This window comes from Pestalotiopsis fici, assembly GCF_000516985.1.
Source record: "Pestalotiopsis fici W106-1 unplaced genomic scaffold PFICI_Scf_10, whole genome shotgun sequence".
NCBI lineage: Eukaryota > Fungi > Ascomycota > Sordariomycetes > Amphisphaeriales > Sporocadaceae > Pestalotiopsis > Pestalotiopsis fici.
In genome coordinates this window covers 1793126-1807188 of record NW_006917100.1, presented here as the reverse complement: position 1 = coordinate 1807188, position 14063 = coordinate 1793126, and the positions used below count along the sequence as shown (strand labels likewise).

The 14063-nt window shown below is 50.2% G+C and overlaps 4 protein-coding genes across 4 annotated transcripts; 1 reads left to right on the top strand and 3 right to left on the bottom strand.

Moving 5' to 3' along the window:
* Nucleotides 1-587: 587 nt before the first annotated feature.
* On the bottom strand, nucleotides 588-2519 carry PFICI_12778 (uncharacterized protein; the record flags this gene model as incomplete). The annotated part of the gene is made up of 1 exon (XM_007841359.1): nucleotides 588-2519. The coding sequence occupies one exon, from the start codon at nucleotides 2517-2519 to the stop codon at nucleotides 588-590; it is 1932 nt and encodes a 643-aa protein (XP_007839550.1).
* A 1215-nt stretch (nucleotides 2520-3734) lies between these two features.
* PFICI_12777 (uncharacterized protein) lies at nucleotides 3735-4569 on the top strand (the record flags this gene model as incomplete). The annotated part of the gene is made up of 2 exons (XM_007841358.1): nucleotides 3735-4351; nucleotides 4407-4569. The coding sequence occupies 2 exons, from the start codon at nucleotides 3735-3737 to the stop codon at nucleotides 4567-4569; spliced, it is 780 nt and encodes a 259-aa protein (XP_007839549.1).
* A 1218-nt stretch (nucleotides 4570-5787) lies between these two features.
* PFICI_12776 (uncharacterized protein) lies at nucleotides 5788-7809 on the bottom strand (the record flags this gene model as incomplete). The annotated part of the gene is made up of 5 exons (XM_007841357.1): nucleotides 5788-6355; nucleotides 6416-6939; nucleotides 7195-7305; nucleotides 7377-7493; nucleotides 7579-7809. The coding sequence occupies 5 exons, from the start codon at nucleotides 7807-7809 to the stop codon at nucleotides 5788-5790; spliced, it is 1551 nt and encodes a 516-aa protein (XP_007839548.1).
* A 2605-nt stretch (nucleotides 7810-10414) lies between these two features.
* Nucleotides 10415-12439, bottom strand: PFICI_12775 (uncharacterized protein; the record flags this gene model as incomplete). The annotated part of the gene is made up of 4 exons (XM_007841356.1): nucleotides 10415-11740; nucleotides 11801-11957; nucleotides 12012-12339; nucleotides 12403-12439. The coding sequence occupies 4 exons, from the start codon at nucleotides 12437-12439 to the stop codon at nucleotides 10415-10417; spliced, it is 1848 nt and encodes a 615-aa protein (XP_007839547.1).
* Between the last annotated feature and the right edge of the window lie 1624 nt (nucleotides 12440-14063).

Sequence of the window (14063 nt, the reverse complement as noted above, 5' to 3'; positions counted from 1 at the left end):
CGACGATGCATTACTTGGACCAACAAACAGAAACCTTGTTAGAGCATTGTAGCTTAAGAGATTAGGTCTCCTGTTTGCCCCACGTGGCCTGTCTGAATGCAGGCGTTGAGAATGATTTGGCATGGCTCATTTTTATCCTTTATCAGTTTCAGGAGTCGTCGCATTGGCTTGGCACCTACAGATAGGACGAGATGCACCCGAGTCACTGGTTACCTTCTTCGAATGTAGCACTTGTTGCAAGAAAAGATGACATAAGACAATCACTCAAGAAAGATTGATTGCAACTACCAGGCAGTGCCTAGAATTCCAGAAGTGGAGGTCAAGCCAGTTGACGTGTCTGTCAGTCAAATGTCTCACATGATGCGATCCAGGTAGTACGAATCATCAGATCTATTGTCAAGTACGATTTGAACCTCTATGCCCTCCGTGATGCCATGATACCATAACCTGCAGCTAAGAGGCACCTGCTCTTGCTGACATGCCAAAGAACGCCGATTTCCAAATCAGAAACGCCATTTCTCTATCCGTATCCCTTGCAACTCTTGAAGAAAACAAAACATCTCATCCTCCCGTCAATCTAGCAATACTTATGCGTTACACCAGTCATCAATCTGATCTACCCTCACCTGCTCCAAAGCATTGACTAGCTTACGTCTCATGTCCTCTTGGTGCAAGACCTGCTTGAACGCCTCAGCCTCATTCTGGAATAAATGCAAGAGTTGAGCGTGCGTGGTGATGTCCTTGCCATCAAGGGCCTTGGCAAAGAGGTTGTGCTTCAAGAGCCGTGCCAAAATGTTGCCAAACTCGGGAATCGCCTCCAAGAGGTAGAGAATCAGACTTCGTCGAGCCTCGGGCAGGAGCTCTTCGGTCGTCAGGCCGCGCTGGCGCGCCAGGATCTGCAACGGGATATTCCCAGTCAAGTAGTCTCTGCCAAGGATGAAGATCGGCTCGGAGATGGACATGGTCGGATCGTACAAAGTAGCCAAGGCAGATAACCTGTGATGACCAACTGCTTTCCTCTCGGGCCGCTGCGATCGCTTCTGCTGCTTGTTCAATCTCCTGATGTTGATAAGCCCACCGCCTCCTCCGCGCAGCGTCATGGCGGTATCAGCCGGTCTGTCGGAGTTCTCTTGAATCTGGGTTGCCTGTGACAGGACTTGAGTCGGAGTGGCTCGGTTCGCGGAATCATTGACTGGTGTTGTATCATTCGTTTTAAGCTTCTTCATGGAATCGGAAAGACCGTCAAACGAGGGGTACTGTCGCTTGTTGCTGGAAGGCTGCGACTCGGGCTGAGAAACAGCGGCTTGAGAGCAAGCATCTTTCACCTTGTCGAGGAGGATATCTCGGGTCTCGGTGTCTTTTCCATTCTGAATCGGTTGAACAGAAATGTCGACAGTTGCAGGCTTTCGCGTGGCACAATTGTTACAAGTGCGCATCGAGTACCCTTCTCGAAAGAATTGACTCTCGGGCATCTTCTTGTCGCACTTGGGGCAATTGTGGATAGTCTCCTTTGGTTGCGGTACCTTGGTTTGTTTGGCTGCGTCCCTTTGCGGTGCCGGCTTGGGCGGAGCCAAAGCCTTGACTGTGATCTCGCCAGACGAAGTCAAGCTGTTCTCCGGCAATACACCTAGATCGATCAGAATGGCTTCGGCGTCCTTGCCCTGGGCGAATTGCTTGGCAGCCCTTTTGACCTTGGCTTGGTCTGCCCGGTCTAGCTCTCGGCAGCTGCGGCAATTCTTTACAACTTTTTTGGCATGTTTGGCATGGTGAAAGTGCTCTATGGATTTGGTTTGCAAGCAGTTGGGGCATTGCACCATGTAACCTAGAGGCCCAGAGTCGCCGGACGGTGCAGGCGCTGATTGAAGTTTGTGAGAGTCTGCTTTCGGTTGCTTGCTAGCATCTTGATCAGTGCCGCCTGTTGCGGGATTGGATGCGGAGTCTGTGGGCGTCTTGGTTCCTGTTGATTGGACTCCAGAGGGAACATTGGCTGAGAGATGTGGTGCAGCAGGACCCCCACTACTACTGACATCAGTGCCGGTACTGTTTCTTGTGTCACTGTCGACTTCTTCTGTAGGCAATGGGTCGACACGACCATTGTCCACTCTTGTCGAGTCTGCAGGTTGGACTTGATCATTGGAACTTGAAGTCGGAGTGTTTGGCTCAGTCTTGTCCTCCTTGACATTGGATGGTTGGGAAGGTGTTGTAACATCGTTTGCGTTCGAAATCTGAGGGGAAGGCAATGTCTGTGTGCCTTGGCTTGTCTGTTGAGTTTCAGCTACAACGACTGTTTGAGGCTGGCTGGGCGCGTTCTTGTCCGACGACCCGGTCGAGCTGGGAGAGGCCTCTGGACCTCCAAAGCGGAATCGAACTAGACGCTCTGCCTGAGTGAAAGCCGTATTTGTATTGGGTTGTTGTCGGTCGACCTTGGGCTGTTCACTTGACGAATTCGGCTTGGCTGGATGCCCGTCCGAAGGAGCATGGGTCGGAGTGGCTGTATTGTGTTGTCCGTGATCCGCCATGTTGACTGACTGTCACTTGCGAGCTGTCTCGAATGATGTCTATGCTGAGATGAGTGATTGATAATAGGTTTGGAATACCAGTGTTCTTCACCCTCGAGGCCAGGATTACGATTGAGACCAAGTAGACGTGCGGTGAAAGTTGAACAGAATAGAGGTTTCTCTAAAGTTGTAAGTGAAAATGATTTGAAGGGAAGTTGATGAGGGCATGAAGATGATTTGAGATTCAGACTGCCACTTGGCATATTCTTATATAATCGAGTACAAGGTCAGAAATTTGTTACCTTCAGCATCGGAGGTCTGAGGCATAGATCAAGACAGTCTTTTCTCCCTTGTCGTGCCTCCTTGATGGACAAGGCTGAACATTGACAAGACATGGTGCCTGGACATTGATTTGTACAAGACTTCTCCGAAATAAAATAAGAACCCTGGGTATAATGATACATTGATACCGCTGAGAAGACAAAAGTGGTGGAACAAGGATGGTGTGCATCACATTTCATCCGTGAATGTGTCCTGGCTAGGAATTGAGCTCAGGCATATCTTAGCAGAAATCTCCGCGGAATACATGCCACAAATTAGAAGTGATTGATCGGTGGTCGCGAGCTGACCTACCAAGGCAAAGCTGTGATGCCTAGCTGATCTTGATCTGCCTTGGGAATGTGCTCGCCAGGCCTTGAGAGCTCACTTAAGCACGACATTCACAAGGGAACTCAATGAAGACGGCTGAATGTCATTTTATGCCGTGATTGGAAGGATTATCTAACTTGCTGTTTAGAATAAATATTTCTTGAATGAAAAAGCCTTTTGCCATAATGCAACTGCACAGTGGAGGAATTGCATAGGGCTCCTGTATTAGCCAGCAGAGCATAAATCTTCCATACGGGTATTGATACTATTCAGTACGAAACGGTTGTCGCCAAGGCTTAAACTTCTTTCTATGCCTGGATGATATGCACCTGAGGTAGCACAAAATCATGAGAAAAGTATGTTGCATACCTTGGTATTCATTCTGTTCATCAAAGGTTTCATAAACCCTTATGACGTCACCCCCCGCGAAACTCTGCAATAACTCAACAAACAATTGTACCACTTCCTCCCTTCGACTCACATATCCTCAGCTATTTGGATAGATTCTTGACAAGGATTTACCAAAGAGAAAGAGCCTCTTTTTATGCACCTGGGACCGACTTCATTCACTCGCCAATGTTTCGAAAGATGGCGCCCATCTCCGCATCCGACATTCCCTCCTTGGCTCTGCTGTACAAGCTCAAGAAGCTCCAGCCTGCCAAGACGCTTCCAGTGTCGGGCGCCACGCCCGCCCACAATGACCGCGTCGGCTTGATCCGAGGCGACATCACCACCATGGCCGTCGACGCCATCGTCAACGCCGCCAAGCGATCCCTGCTGGGCGGCGGCGGCGTCGACGGGGCGATCCACCGCGCCGCCGGCCCGGGGCTCCTGGCCGAGTGCCGCACCCTTCAGGGTTGCGGCACCGGTTCGGCCAAGATCACCGACGCCTACGACCTGCCCTCGCGCAAGGTGATTCACACCGTCGGCCCCGTCTTCTTCCGCGTAGGGCCCACCCAAGCCAAGGTTGACCTTTCGTCGTGCTACGACTCGTGCCTGCGCCTCGCTGTGCAGTCTGGCGTCAAGACGATTGCCTTTAGCGCTATTAGCACAGGTGTCTATGGTTATCCCAGCCTGGATGCTTCGGTGGTTGCCTGCGAGACTGTCAAGAACTTTCTTGATGGCGAGCATGGACACAAGCTCGACAAGGTCATCTTTGTCACATTTGAGGAGAAGGACGTTCACTCGTACAATGCCACTCTACCGTAAACTTCTCACCTCCCTTCAAATCTAGGGCCATGTACTAATTTTCCTTCTCAGTCGATTCTTTCCCCCTAGCATGGAGACATCATCGCAGCAAGAGAGAGCCGCAAAGGAGGAGAACGCCGAGGCCGAGGCAACCATCAGTCAGCTGCCTGATGTGCCCAAGGCAGATCCTTCCGACCCCGACCATGTTCAGAAGAAGCAGAAGCAGAATGACTAAGGAGGACGCCTAGGCGTAAAGTACACGACGATGATAATGATATGAAAGCGAGGCGTTATTGGTGTACACTGGGATAAGTGATACCACTTTGATTTGCGGTTTGAGTTTCCATTGAAATGCAAAGGGCATCGCCTACCTACCAAAGATTCACGTAGCAGCCGGTGTCGCAGTTTGTCATAGTTCCGATCAGTTTAGAGAATGAATTGATTCGAGTCTACGATAACTCTTGAATTTGACAATAATGTGATGACCCTATTTGCGACTTCATCTTTTCCCTTCTTTCACTTATAGCACAGCTTTCTACGGCGTGAAAGATGGAGAGATGGCGCCGGCGAATAATGTCCTTTGCCTTTTCCACGTCGGCTGCCACAATGTTTGGTAATCGCACCCTACCTGAATTCAGTCCGCAGGAGAGGACAGGTTGAGTGCTCACAATACTTTCCACGACTTGAATGTGGCGGGCCATGATCTCCAGGTCTAGAGGTTCTGCCTTCTAATTCGGGTCCCAGGTCGGCTTCTAAAAAGAAGACCTCCGCCAGGAAGAAGGTCCGATTTCCACTGCTACATTTCATCACCTTCATAATCTCATCTACTTGTTTTCGCCGGCCAAGGGCGGCTGCACTGTGGGTAAAGCGTGCACCTGTGCCGCGAACACACATGAGTCTCATCTGATCGATGAGTGCGTGTTTTCTCTCGCTTCCCCCTTTTTTTTTCCCTCCTTCCCAACCTCCTCCCCTCCATCTCACTGGGGGTTTCAACTCCTATGTCTGCCAACCAATCTTGAAAGCATACACAGGAACCACTCCCACCCTGGGAACTTTGCCCGGAAAGACCTTGTTCAGAATACCGCCAGACCATGAACTCCGGGTGAGGAAAGAGGTCAGCGGCACCGGTGGACTGCGCCGTCAACGCGGCCTTGACGTAACATCAAGTCTTCAAGTTCTTTTTGAAATCATTACCAGCAGATAGTAGTTGTGGTTTGTTGTTAGGCTGAGTATATCAAGAGCCATTCTGAATTGCACGTCATGAGAAGGCTGTAATTATTTTTGACATCCGGAACTATCAATTCACGAAAACCATTAATACCTAGTTCGCTATGATGTAGACTCCAATCCGATCCTGAGCATTTAGATCGCCATGGTGATGGAATCCAGTAGCCCCAAAGGACAGATGTTTCCAATCACCGACTGCCCTAATCATCCGGTCCATAGTGACCATTTAAGCATCGCTCATATGACGAGTTGCGCCCTTCTCCTCATCCTCCACAACGTGAGGCTTTTCGTGCCTGTGAGCAGTTGCTTCATCCAGGTCGGCGTCGTGGGCAGCGTCGAACGAGCGGCTCAGATGTTCGGGTCCGATAAAGGTCAGGAGGATAACATAGGCGTAAACACAACCCATGAAGATGCAAATAACCTTGCCATATTCATAGCGCTTCGTCTCTCCCTTTGGCGGCAGAGGGAACCGCTCGCCGATGGTGGACTCGATGGTCGAACTTGCTGATGACACCAGGTTGCCCAATTGGTAACTAGTACCCACGACAAAGGTTCGGAATGCACCAGGCGACAGTTCCATCAGATGAATGGGAATGACACCCCAAGCACCTTGTACGCAAAATTGCTGGAAGAATGCCGCGGCGATGATCCCGTGGTTGGAAACAAATGTGTAGGGATACAGCAGAGCACCACCGACTATGCATATGACGATGATACTAATACGACGACCAAAGATCTGAGACGAATAGCCAACAACGGTACCGCCAAGCATGGCACCCAAGTTTGCTACAACCCTATAGAAGTAGAATATTAGCGTGCAACATTCACACAGAATATGTTGTGGAAAGACGTACTGGGTGACAGTGACCTCGGTAGCACCAAAATTGTACTGGTTCTGGAGCATGGTTGGGTATAGGTCCTGGGAGCCGTGCGACATGAAGTTGAAGCCAGCCATGAGCAAGACCAAGTAAACAAGCAGTAGCCAATGGCGCTTGACGGCAACCTTGCCCTCCTCGACAAAGGTCTTGCCAACGCTTCCACCTTCAGTCTTGCGCAAAGACTGATGGTGTTTGTACGTGTCGGTCTCATCCAGGAAAAATCGCCAAATGATGAATATCAATGGCGGACAGGCACCGAACCAATACAGGGGACGCCACTCGTGGGGAGTCGTGTTGACGAGTCCTCGTGAAAAGGCGGCAGCAAGTAGGTAGCCGAATGCGTAGCCCTGTTGCAGCAAGCCGCTCATCAATCCACGTGCTTCGGCCGGGAGATCTTCCAATGCGGTGGCTGCAGCATTGCCATAGAGACCGCCCATTGCAATACCAAAGAGTGCGCGACACGCGAGGAATTGTTCATATGTCTGACAGAAACCCGTACCCTTTTTGAACAAGTATTAGTCAACTTTATCACCAATTCCGATAGGTCTCCAAGACCTGTGCCGCTTTTGGGGTAGGTACTATGGCTGCCCAGCTCATAAATCTGCAGCCAAGATAGTTGTGAGGGCTTGGCCGCACTATGGCGGTCTTGGCTCCCGTGGGCCTTCACAACAAACCTGGCCCCTACGATTCGCGAGGCAGCCACAAAAAAAGCTTGGTATGGACGGCGATGAGCCGCAATTTGAGGCATGACGTACCAGTTCAAGGACAATGAAGAGAAAGTTGTTGACAATGAAGGGCCATTTGCGACCATATCTATCGGCAGCTACACCAAAAATGATGGACCCGACAGAACGGAACATTAATACCTGCCAAATTGGTAAGTCGCTACATTGCCACCGCGGTCATGAGCTGCTCTCTCATTGGTAAGAATACTAACCAGCGTGATTCCCCAGGTTATGTCCGTGTTGGTGATATCTGGCTTGTGAACTTTGAACGTCTTGACTAGGTCACTGACAGTGAGTGAAACTGTGAAGAAATCGAAGGCATCCCATGTCTATTTGAGCGCGCCAGTCAGTTTTACTCGAGGATTCGGCAGGTATGTTGTTGTTGTTGATATGGTGAAATCATGTAAAACTTACCCAGGCCCAGAATGCGACAAAGAAGAATGCCCAGTGGTGGCGGTTGAGCATGCGGACCAGTCTGATGGGATTTGGGGCATTGGCCATTGCCGGCTTCAGCGTGCTCACGCGCGTGGCGAGGTATTTGCCAGCCGACATGCCATGATGTGGCGGATGCATACTTGCGTTGTGCTCATTGTAGTCGCCGGTGCCATCAAAGGCGGCTGACGTTGGCGCTTCACTGTGTGCCATGGTCGGTCCGCGCGTGGAAGAGTAATACGCAGCGACAAGACAGTTACGTGTCGGAGTCAGACTTCGAAATCGCAACAGGCTGTGAGCGATGGATGAGAAAAGGCTACGCACTGCTACTCCTCCCAGGATTGGACTGGCCGACCTGGGCCCTTTAAATATGTCTCGGAGCACAAGGTAGGGAGGTACCTTGGAGGACCCTACCTTGGACCTTAGATAGCCCGACTACTGCAAGACGAGGCAAAACAACAGCAGAGGTAGGCAAGGTAGGTTAGACAGATGAATCCTTCCGCTGGCTTCTGTGCGGGGTGTAGACGGAGTACCGCCGCATGCGGTCTCAGTCAGCCACTCATAATCAGTGCATGGCAGAAGAGCAACGATGGGCACTGTCTTTTCCGTGGTCGATAAGGCAAGCAGGCAGGCAGGCAGGCAAAGCAGGGAGAATGAGCCAGCATTCTTTTGGGTTAGTGAGCATGTCAGATGGGCAAAGATCCTCGTCAGGACTAGGGAAGTATTTCGAGCCAGCATGCGATGTTGGTTGGTAGGTACAACTAGCCGGCGAATGAAAACCTTGCCTTGAGCCTCCAGAGAACGGGGCGCCGATGAGAGTCAGAGTCAACTAGGGTGATCGTCCGTAAATTGAGAGAGGGTGTGAAGGAGTCGGGGGAAGCGCCAACCAGGGTTGCCGTAGCCAGGGACCTGGGAATCAACTTGATGTCCTCAACTCCGCATCAGGTAGGCATTTGCGCTCGCTATCCACAGCTACATTACCTGACACTGAGAAGATGATGGATAGGTCTCCATTCACGAGAATCAATGTTGCACTTGCGACATGATCTTGCATCCCAGCCGCAGAAAATACACGACCCGTGACCCAAGGCTCTTGCCGTCACTATTGACGGTATTCTGGCAACTACATCTATCTCGAGTCTCAATTTTTTTTTTCCTGGGGCCACTACTTACCCCATCCCCATCATCCCCAACCTTGGCGGCTTTGGGGTTACCACTACCCACAAGCACGGACATTTTGGGGAACTGGGGTAAAAGCTGAACAAACACATTGGATGACATCTAGGGCATTGTGGTGATGGGTTCGGTCCCTAATTTGCCCGTTCCATACTGTGAAAAGACGACGAGTAATTGTCGTTGCTTCCCGAAACCAGATCGTGTATCAAATTAGATTTCGTCTCAATCCTCTAGCGTCAAAGTCTTTCTGGCTGAGTTCAGCATCTATTTATGTAATGCACCTGTTGAAGTCGTCGGGTATTTTTCTTTCGCCATCATTTTAGAGTGTGTGCCCCTGGCATATCAGCAACGAGTCGCAACATGCAGATCTTGGCCAAATCAAAGCATAATTGTCGCCAAAGTATGTTGCCAAGTGTAACGGCGAGAGTTCTGCCATGAGATATAACCTATCCGGACGATCCTTGAAGCGCGAAGCGGGGGGTCATCCATCAACCGACTCGAGGCCATCGTGAATTTCTAGACTCCATACGTTGGTCCGCATTTCTCGTACGTTCATTGATGTCAGACATGGACCAAAGTCTGGCGTGGTGTGGGGAGGTGGGGGATGGTGAGCACCAAAAATCTTGGCTGCCGTTACAAACACCCTTGACAACTTAACACTAGTAGGCAAACTACAAGGAAGGCTCGATGTCGTCCACATAGTATTGATCCTGGTACCACCAGTCCAGCAAGCTTCAGGAGGCAAACTGGATACAATCCATCTTAGGTGCTGGTGGTCTGGTGCTTTGTTCTAAATAAGCCCACGATATACATCGTAGCATTTGATTGGTTGATTTGAATGCCTGGAAGCCATGTCCCTCTTGTATAATAGCCATTTACTAGATTGAAGCTTCAACACTCCACACTGTTCTCCCCGAGCGCAGCCCTACGGCTGAAGGAGGAAAACTATACAAACGTGGTTGGCGATTTGTCAGAATTTACACGACTTATCAAGTAATTTTTATTCATGAATGGTGCCCAAATGGTGCCATGAGATGTTCATCTCAAAGATCTGGAATTATTCGGACCAGATCAAGCCAAAACATTATCTAGACTTGACACTTCCTTTCGCGCCAGATATCCTCTCGGGCTGGCTTTTTGTCGTCCCTGCTATGATTTTAGTGCCACCAAGGATATCTCGGGCACCAATGGGAAGTGTAAATGCAGATTCGGACCACGAACAGAATTGCCGGCCTGCCGGAAGCAAGAAAAAAAAAATCGATTGCATGTCACTCGAAAGGTAGGGAGTCAAGACGGGCCGGTCGCAGTGGATTCAACTTAAAATGTGTAATCGGAATCAAGACAAACCGACGGTCAAAAAATAGCCATATAGAAAACACATGTAAGATTCAGGCGAGTGAATCAAGAATAAGTTGTAATTCACACGAATAGCATATCAACAAAAATCATGATTAGATACACAGAAATCCTTGAAAACGCCACTGCCACCAAGCCGGCGCCAGCGCCCCCAAACTCCAGCCTTGGTCATAGATCGGGAGGGAAAAATAAAATAAAATAAAGGTTCAGTAGTGTGAGCTTGGTGATGTTGGTCATCAATGCCTCAATCATTCTACTGGTTTGCGCAAACCAGTGTCATAGGGGCTCAAATGAGGCTTTCGCTCTCCTGCTTTTGTTCCAGAGCCTTGCTGACATTTTCCAACAAATCCTTGAGCTTGTTGACCTCCTCTCTCAGTGACCTGACCTCGAGAACTGCAGGTTCCTCTTCAACATTGGCCTTGCTCTCGGCCACCTTCTTGGCCCAACCTTCGCTTTCAAAGTCAACATCGCCAGCCATCTGCTCCCATTCCTCCACGGAATCGTCATCATCATCACCACGCGCACGGTTGCGGAGGATCTCCTTGGCCGTGTGCATCTCGAATATCGCAGCCATGACCAACAGCGGAGAATAAATGATTCCCATGACAATATCGTTGATGCGTTCATACAGCTTCTTTGGCATCCACCACTCGAAGGGAAGAACCAGAAGAAACACCTCAATCAAGTTGAAGGGTGCAATGTAAACATTTTCATCAGGAGCACGAACAAATTGCATCGTCTTTTGAGAAAAGAGTGCAAGGTATTCGTCGTCCGAGTTATCGTAAATATCCTCGTAAGCGCTGTTGTAGAGAGCAATCAAGATGTTGAGGAGAATGATCATGATGACAAAGGTAAAGACGTAGTACAGGATGATGCCGAATGGAGGGCTGAATCTCTCGAATCCGCTAAAGTCGGGACTCTGCATGATCGCATTGGCCATGGCTTGAAGGATGAAGATGGTATCGTCGCCAGCCATATCGTCCGCATAGTCCATACCAATAAACGCTTGCAAAAAGCCGACAATAACGACGAAGAGCAATGCGAAGAAGATGACAGACTCCTTCATCATGACCTTGAGCACGACAAGCATCGCACCAAAGAATCTGAAGCTGTCAAGGTAGAGCAACAGACGACCCCAAAACATGGGCGCGGCAAAGGCGAGGAAACTGTAGCTGAGCTGGTTGAAGTGTTGTCTCGTATCTGCCTCGTCCCACGAATGGCTGAAGGCGATGATTCTCAACACGAATGAGACAATGAGCAGCGAGTAGAGACAGCCGTTGAAGACGTTCCAGAACCCAATAATGTGATAGCCAGCCTTCCAGAACTTTGTGAGCTCGTCAAAGATGAAACCGGAGGTGAAGATATACAGCAAGATTTCAACAAAGTCCAGATCACCGCTGGGGTTGATGGTGTTGATGGCGCCCGTGTACAATGCCAGATAGATGATGGAGATGAGAAGCTGGGCGGCGTTTTGGTGCATGGGAGCTCGCATGCGGTCGGGGTCAAGATGTGGCCAGAAAGATGTGTTGTCTCGATCCTTGTAGTCAACAAAGCTGGCTGGATCATCTTCATCTTGGACAAGCCATCCCTTCCAAAGATAGCCAATGCATTTCTGGACCGTCCACGTTTAGCCTTGATACGATCATTCAGACATGTACGAGATAGAACCCACCTGGTAGCCGGAGGAGCCAATAACAAGAAGTGAGTGAAGATCCACGGCCTTTTCAATCACGTTGACGGGTGGAGTGGCCTCTCCGTCGATCATGATGGAGTAGCGCTTGAGCAGGACCGAGTGCATGAGGTAGCCCATATCCTCCTCACCCTCGATACTAGCGCACTGTCAGAAAGGCTCCATGTTGCGAATTGATAGATAGATTGCTCACATTTGCTTGGCAATGACCTCACAAGCGGTGGCACGGAGGCCATGGAGATCGGCATCCCATAGCTCGAGAAGAGCCTGGTGCTTGAACCACCTCTTGACGGTCAGCAGACAGTACACCACGCACGCCTTGTTCTCTTCGCCGCCGGCCTCTTGAGCAGCCTTTACGACTTTCCGTGTGATGACCTTGCTGTGAGGACGGGTGACCTGCTCCTCGTCCAATTCGCACGGAATGCACTCTTCAATCAGGTAACGGAGACGGATCGCAATCTTGGTGACGTCGGGGGCTGGGATCGCAGATTCGATATTCCTGTCTCGGTAAGAAGGAAGGACTGTGCAACGATAATTAGCCGCTGAGCGGGAACGAAACAAGCATGTCTGCGTGCTTGGGATACTTGCGTCGACGGCGAGACTCATGAATGCTCCAGTCATTGTCGCGGTGCGGGTGCCGGTCCCAGCCAAGCAACTTTGATATGCTGAAACGATTGTGACCTCGTGCCATGGTGCCAACTGTTTACTGCGAACTCAAGCCAACGGCGGCGTCGTCCTCGTCGTGCAAGACTGAAGAAAGGCTCAATGGGCGCCGGGTTAGGGGCAATTGAACCGAGGAGCCTCGAACTGGACGGCTAAAGAGATCGTAAGGTGGTTCAACAAGACGAGAAATGCTCTTTCTTGCGTTCGGCCGAGTTGCAAAATCAGCAAAAAATCCCAGCCCACTTCTTGCTGCACAATTGACTCCAGTGTGTTGATAACCTGTTTTTCGACCCGCAGGACAGGAATGGCTGGTGGGCTCGGACATCAATTGCTCCATGACGTCTGTTAGACCCAATTGAACCAATGGCGGGGGGGTTTGAGCTCAACCTAAGAGAGCTCTAGAGCTTCCCCGGTCCTTGGGTCTGTCTTCCGACCTCGTGCGGGTATATCTTGAGTGGTCGCCTTTCGGGCCGCGTCGTCGATTGACGGTTTTAAAAGTATAAGAGAATTCTAAGATTAGTGGTATTCCGTAGATGGGCCACAGATCCGGGATTGTATTGATCTTGCCCCGGTGTGGCGCGTATTCCTGGCATTCTGACTTGTGCTGACTTCGCTGTTCCTGGCGATCTCTGGATGATCAACTCTAAAATGGGCCAGACTAGCACGCCTGACCCTGTGTTACCATCTATGATCTACGAGCTATATAGGTAAGCTCTCATCTATATTGTCCTCCCAACTTGCAACTTGCTTATCTGCCATCTATATAAACTTTCGATAATTTCTGCTCCTCAAATGATTGAGAAGGTAGATAGCCGGAGGGTAGTACCCCTTGGAACCACTTGACGAACCTCCGAATCCCACCTAGCTATACTGGCCACAACAGATATGTAACGGGTCGTCTCCAGTCTGAGACTTTCTATCCATGTGTGACCCGGTATTCTTGCTCCGTGTCTCGGGGCCTTTCTGATTTATTACTTGCGACTTGACTGAGGCTGTCGGTGACATGCAGCACGATGCGATAGCTCTTGTTGCACACACCAAACATCTTCGTAGAGCACCGAATTGAGCACGGCGCAACCAATGATCTCCACAACCTTGCTACACGATATATATATCAGTTTTCTTCTGCCACGATCATCTATTTAATATTCACACCGCTCAAAACGTGGGTCCCTCCACAGTAGGTACAGCATGCAGCAGCCATGAATGCAGGTGCAGCCAATGTTGGCCTCGCTTCGAACGTCCACGCAATGTGCAACAACATGAAAATCTGCGGCCGTCCGTTCTTAGCACCTCGCTCTTTCCAGCCAAATTACATTCTACGGCTATAGACGCCCTCGTCAAGCAGATCTCGTCATTTCAGCAGCCGTAACTGACTATTGACGGCAGGCGACGAAGCCTGCTGCGGATTGCCGCCTCAGCGCGGAAGTGCCCAGCCTGGAAGCATCCGGCTGATGGTTGTCAACCAGTTGCGACGGCAAAAGACAGTGATACTCTTGGGAGGGTTGCTTTGCCCCGTATAAATCAGACATTTATTGTCCCATGCACGCGTTTACCGAGCTCGATGAGTGAGGCGGACTCT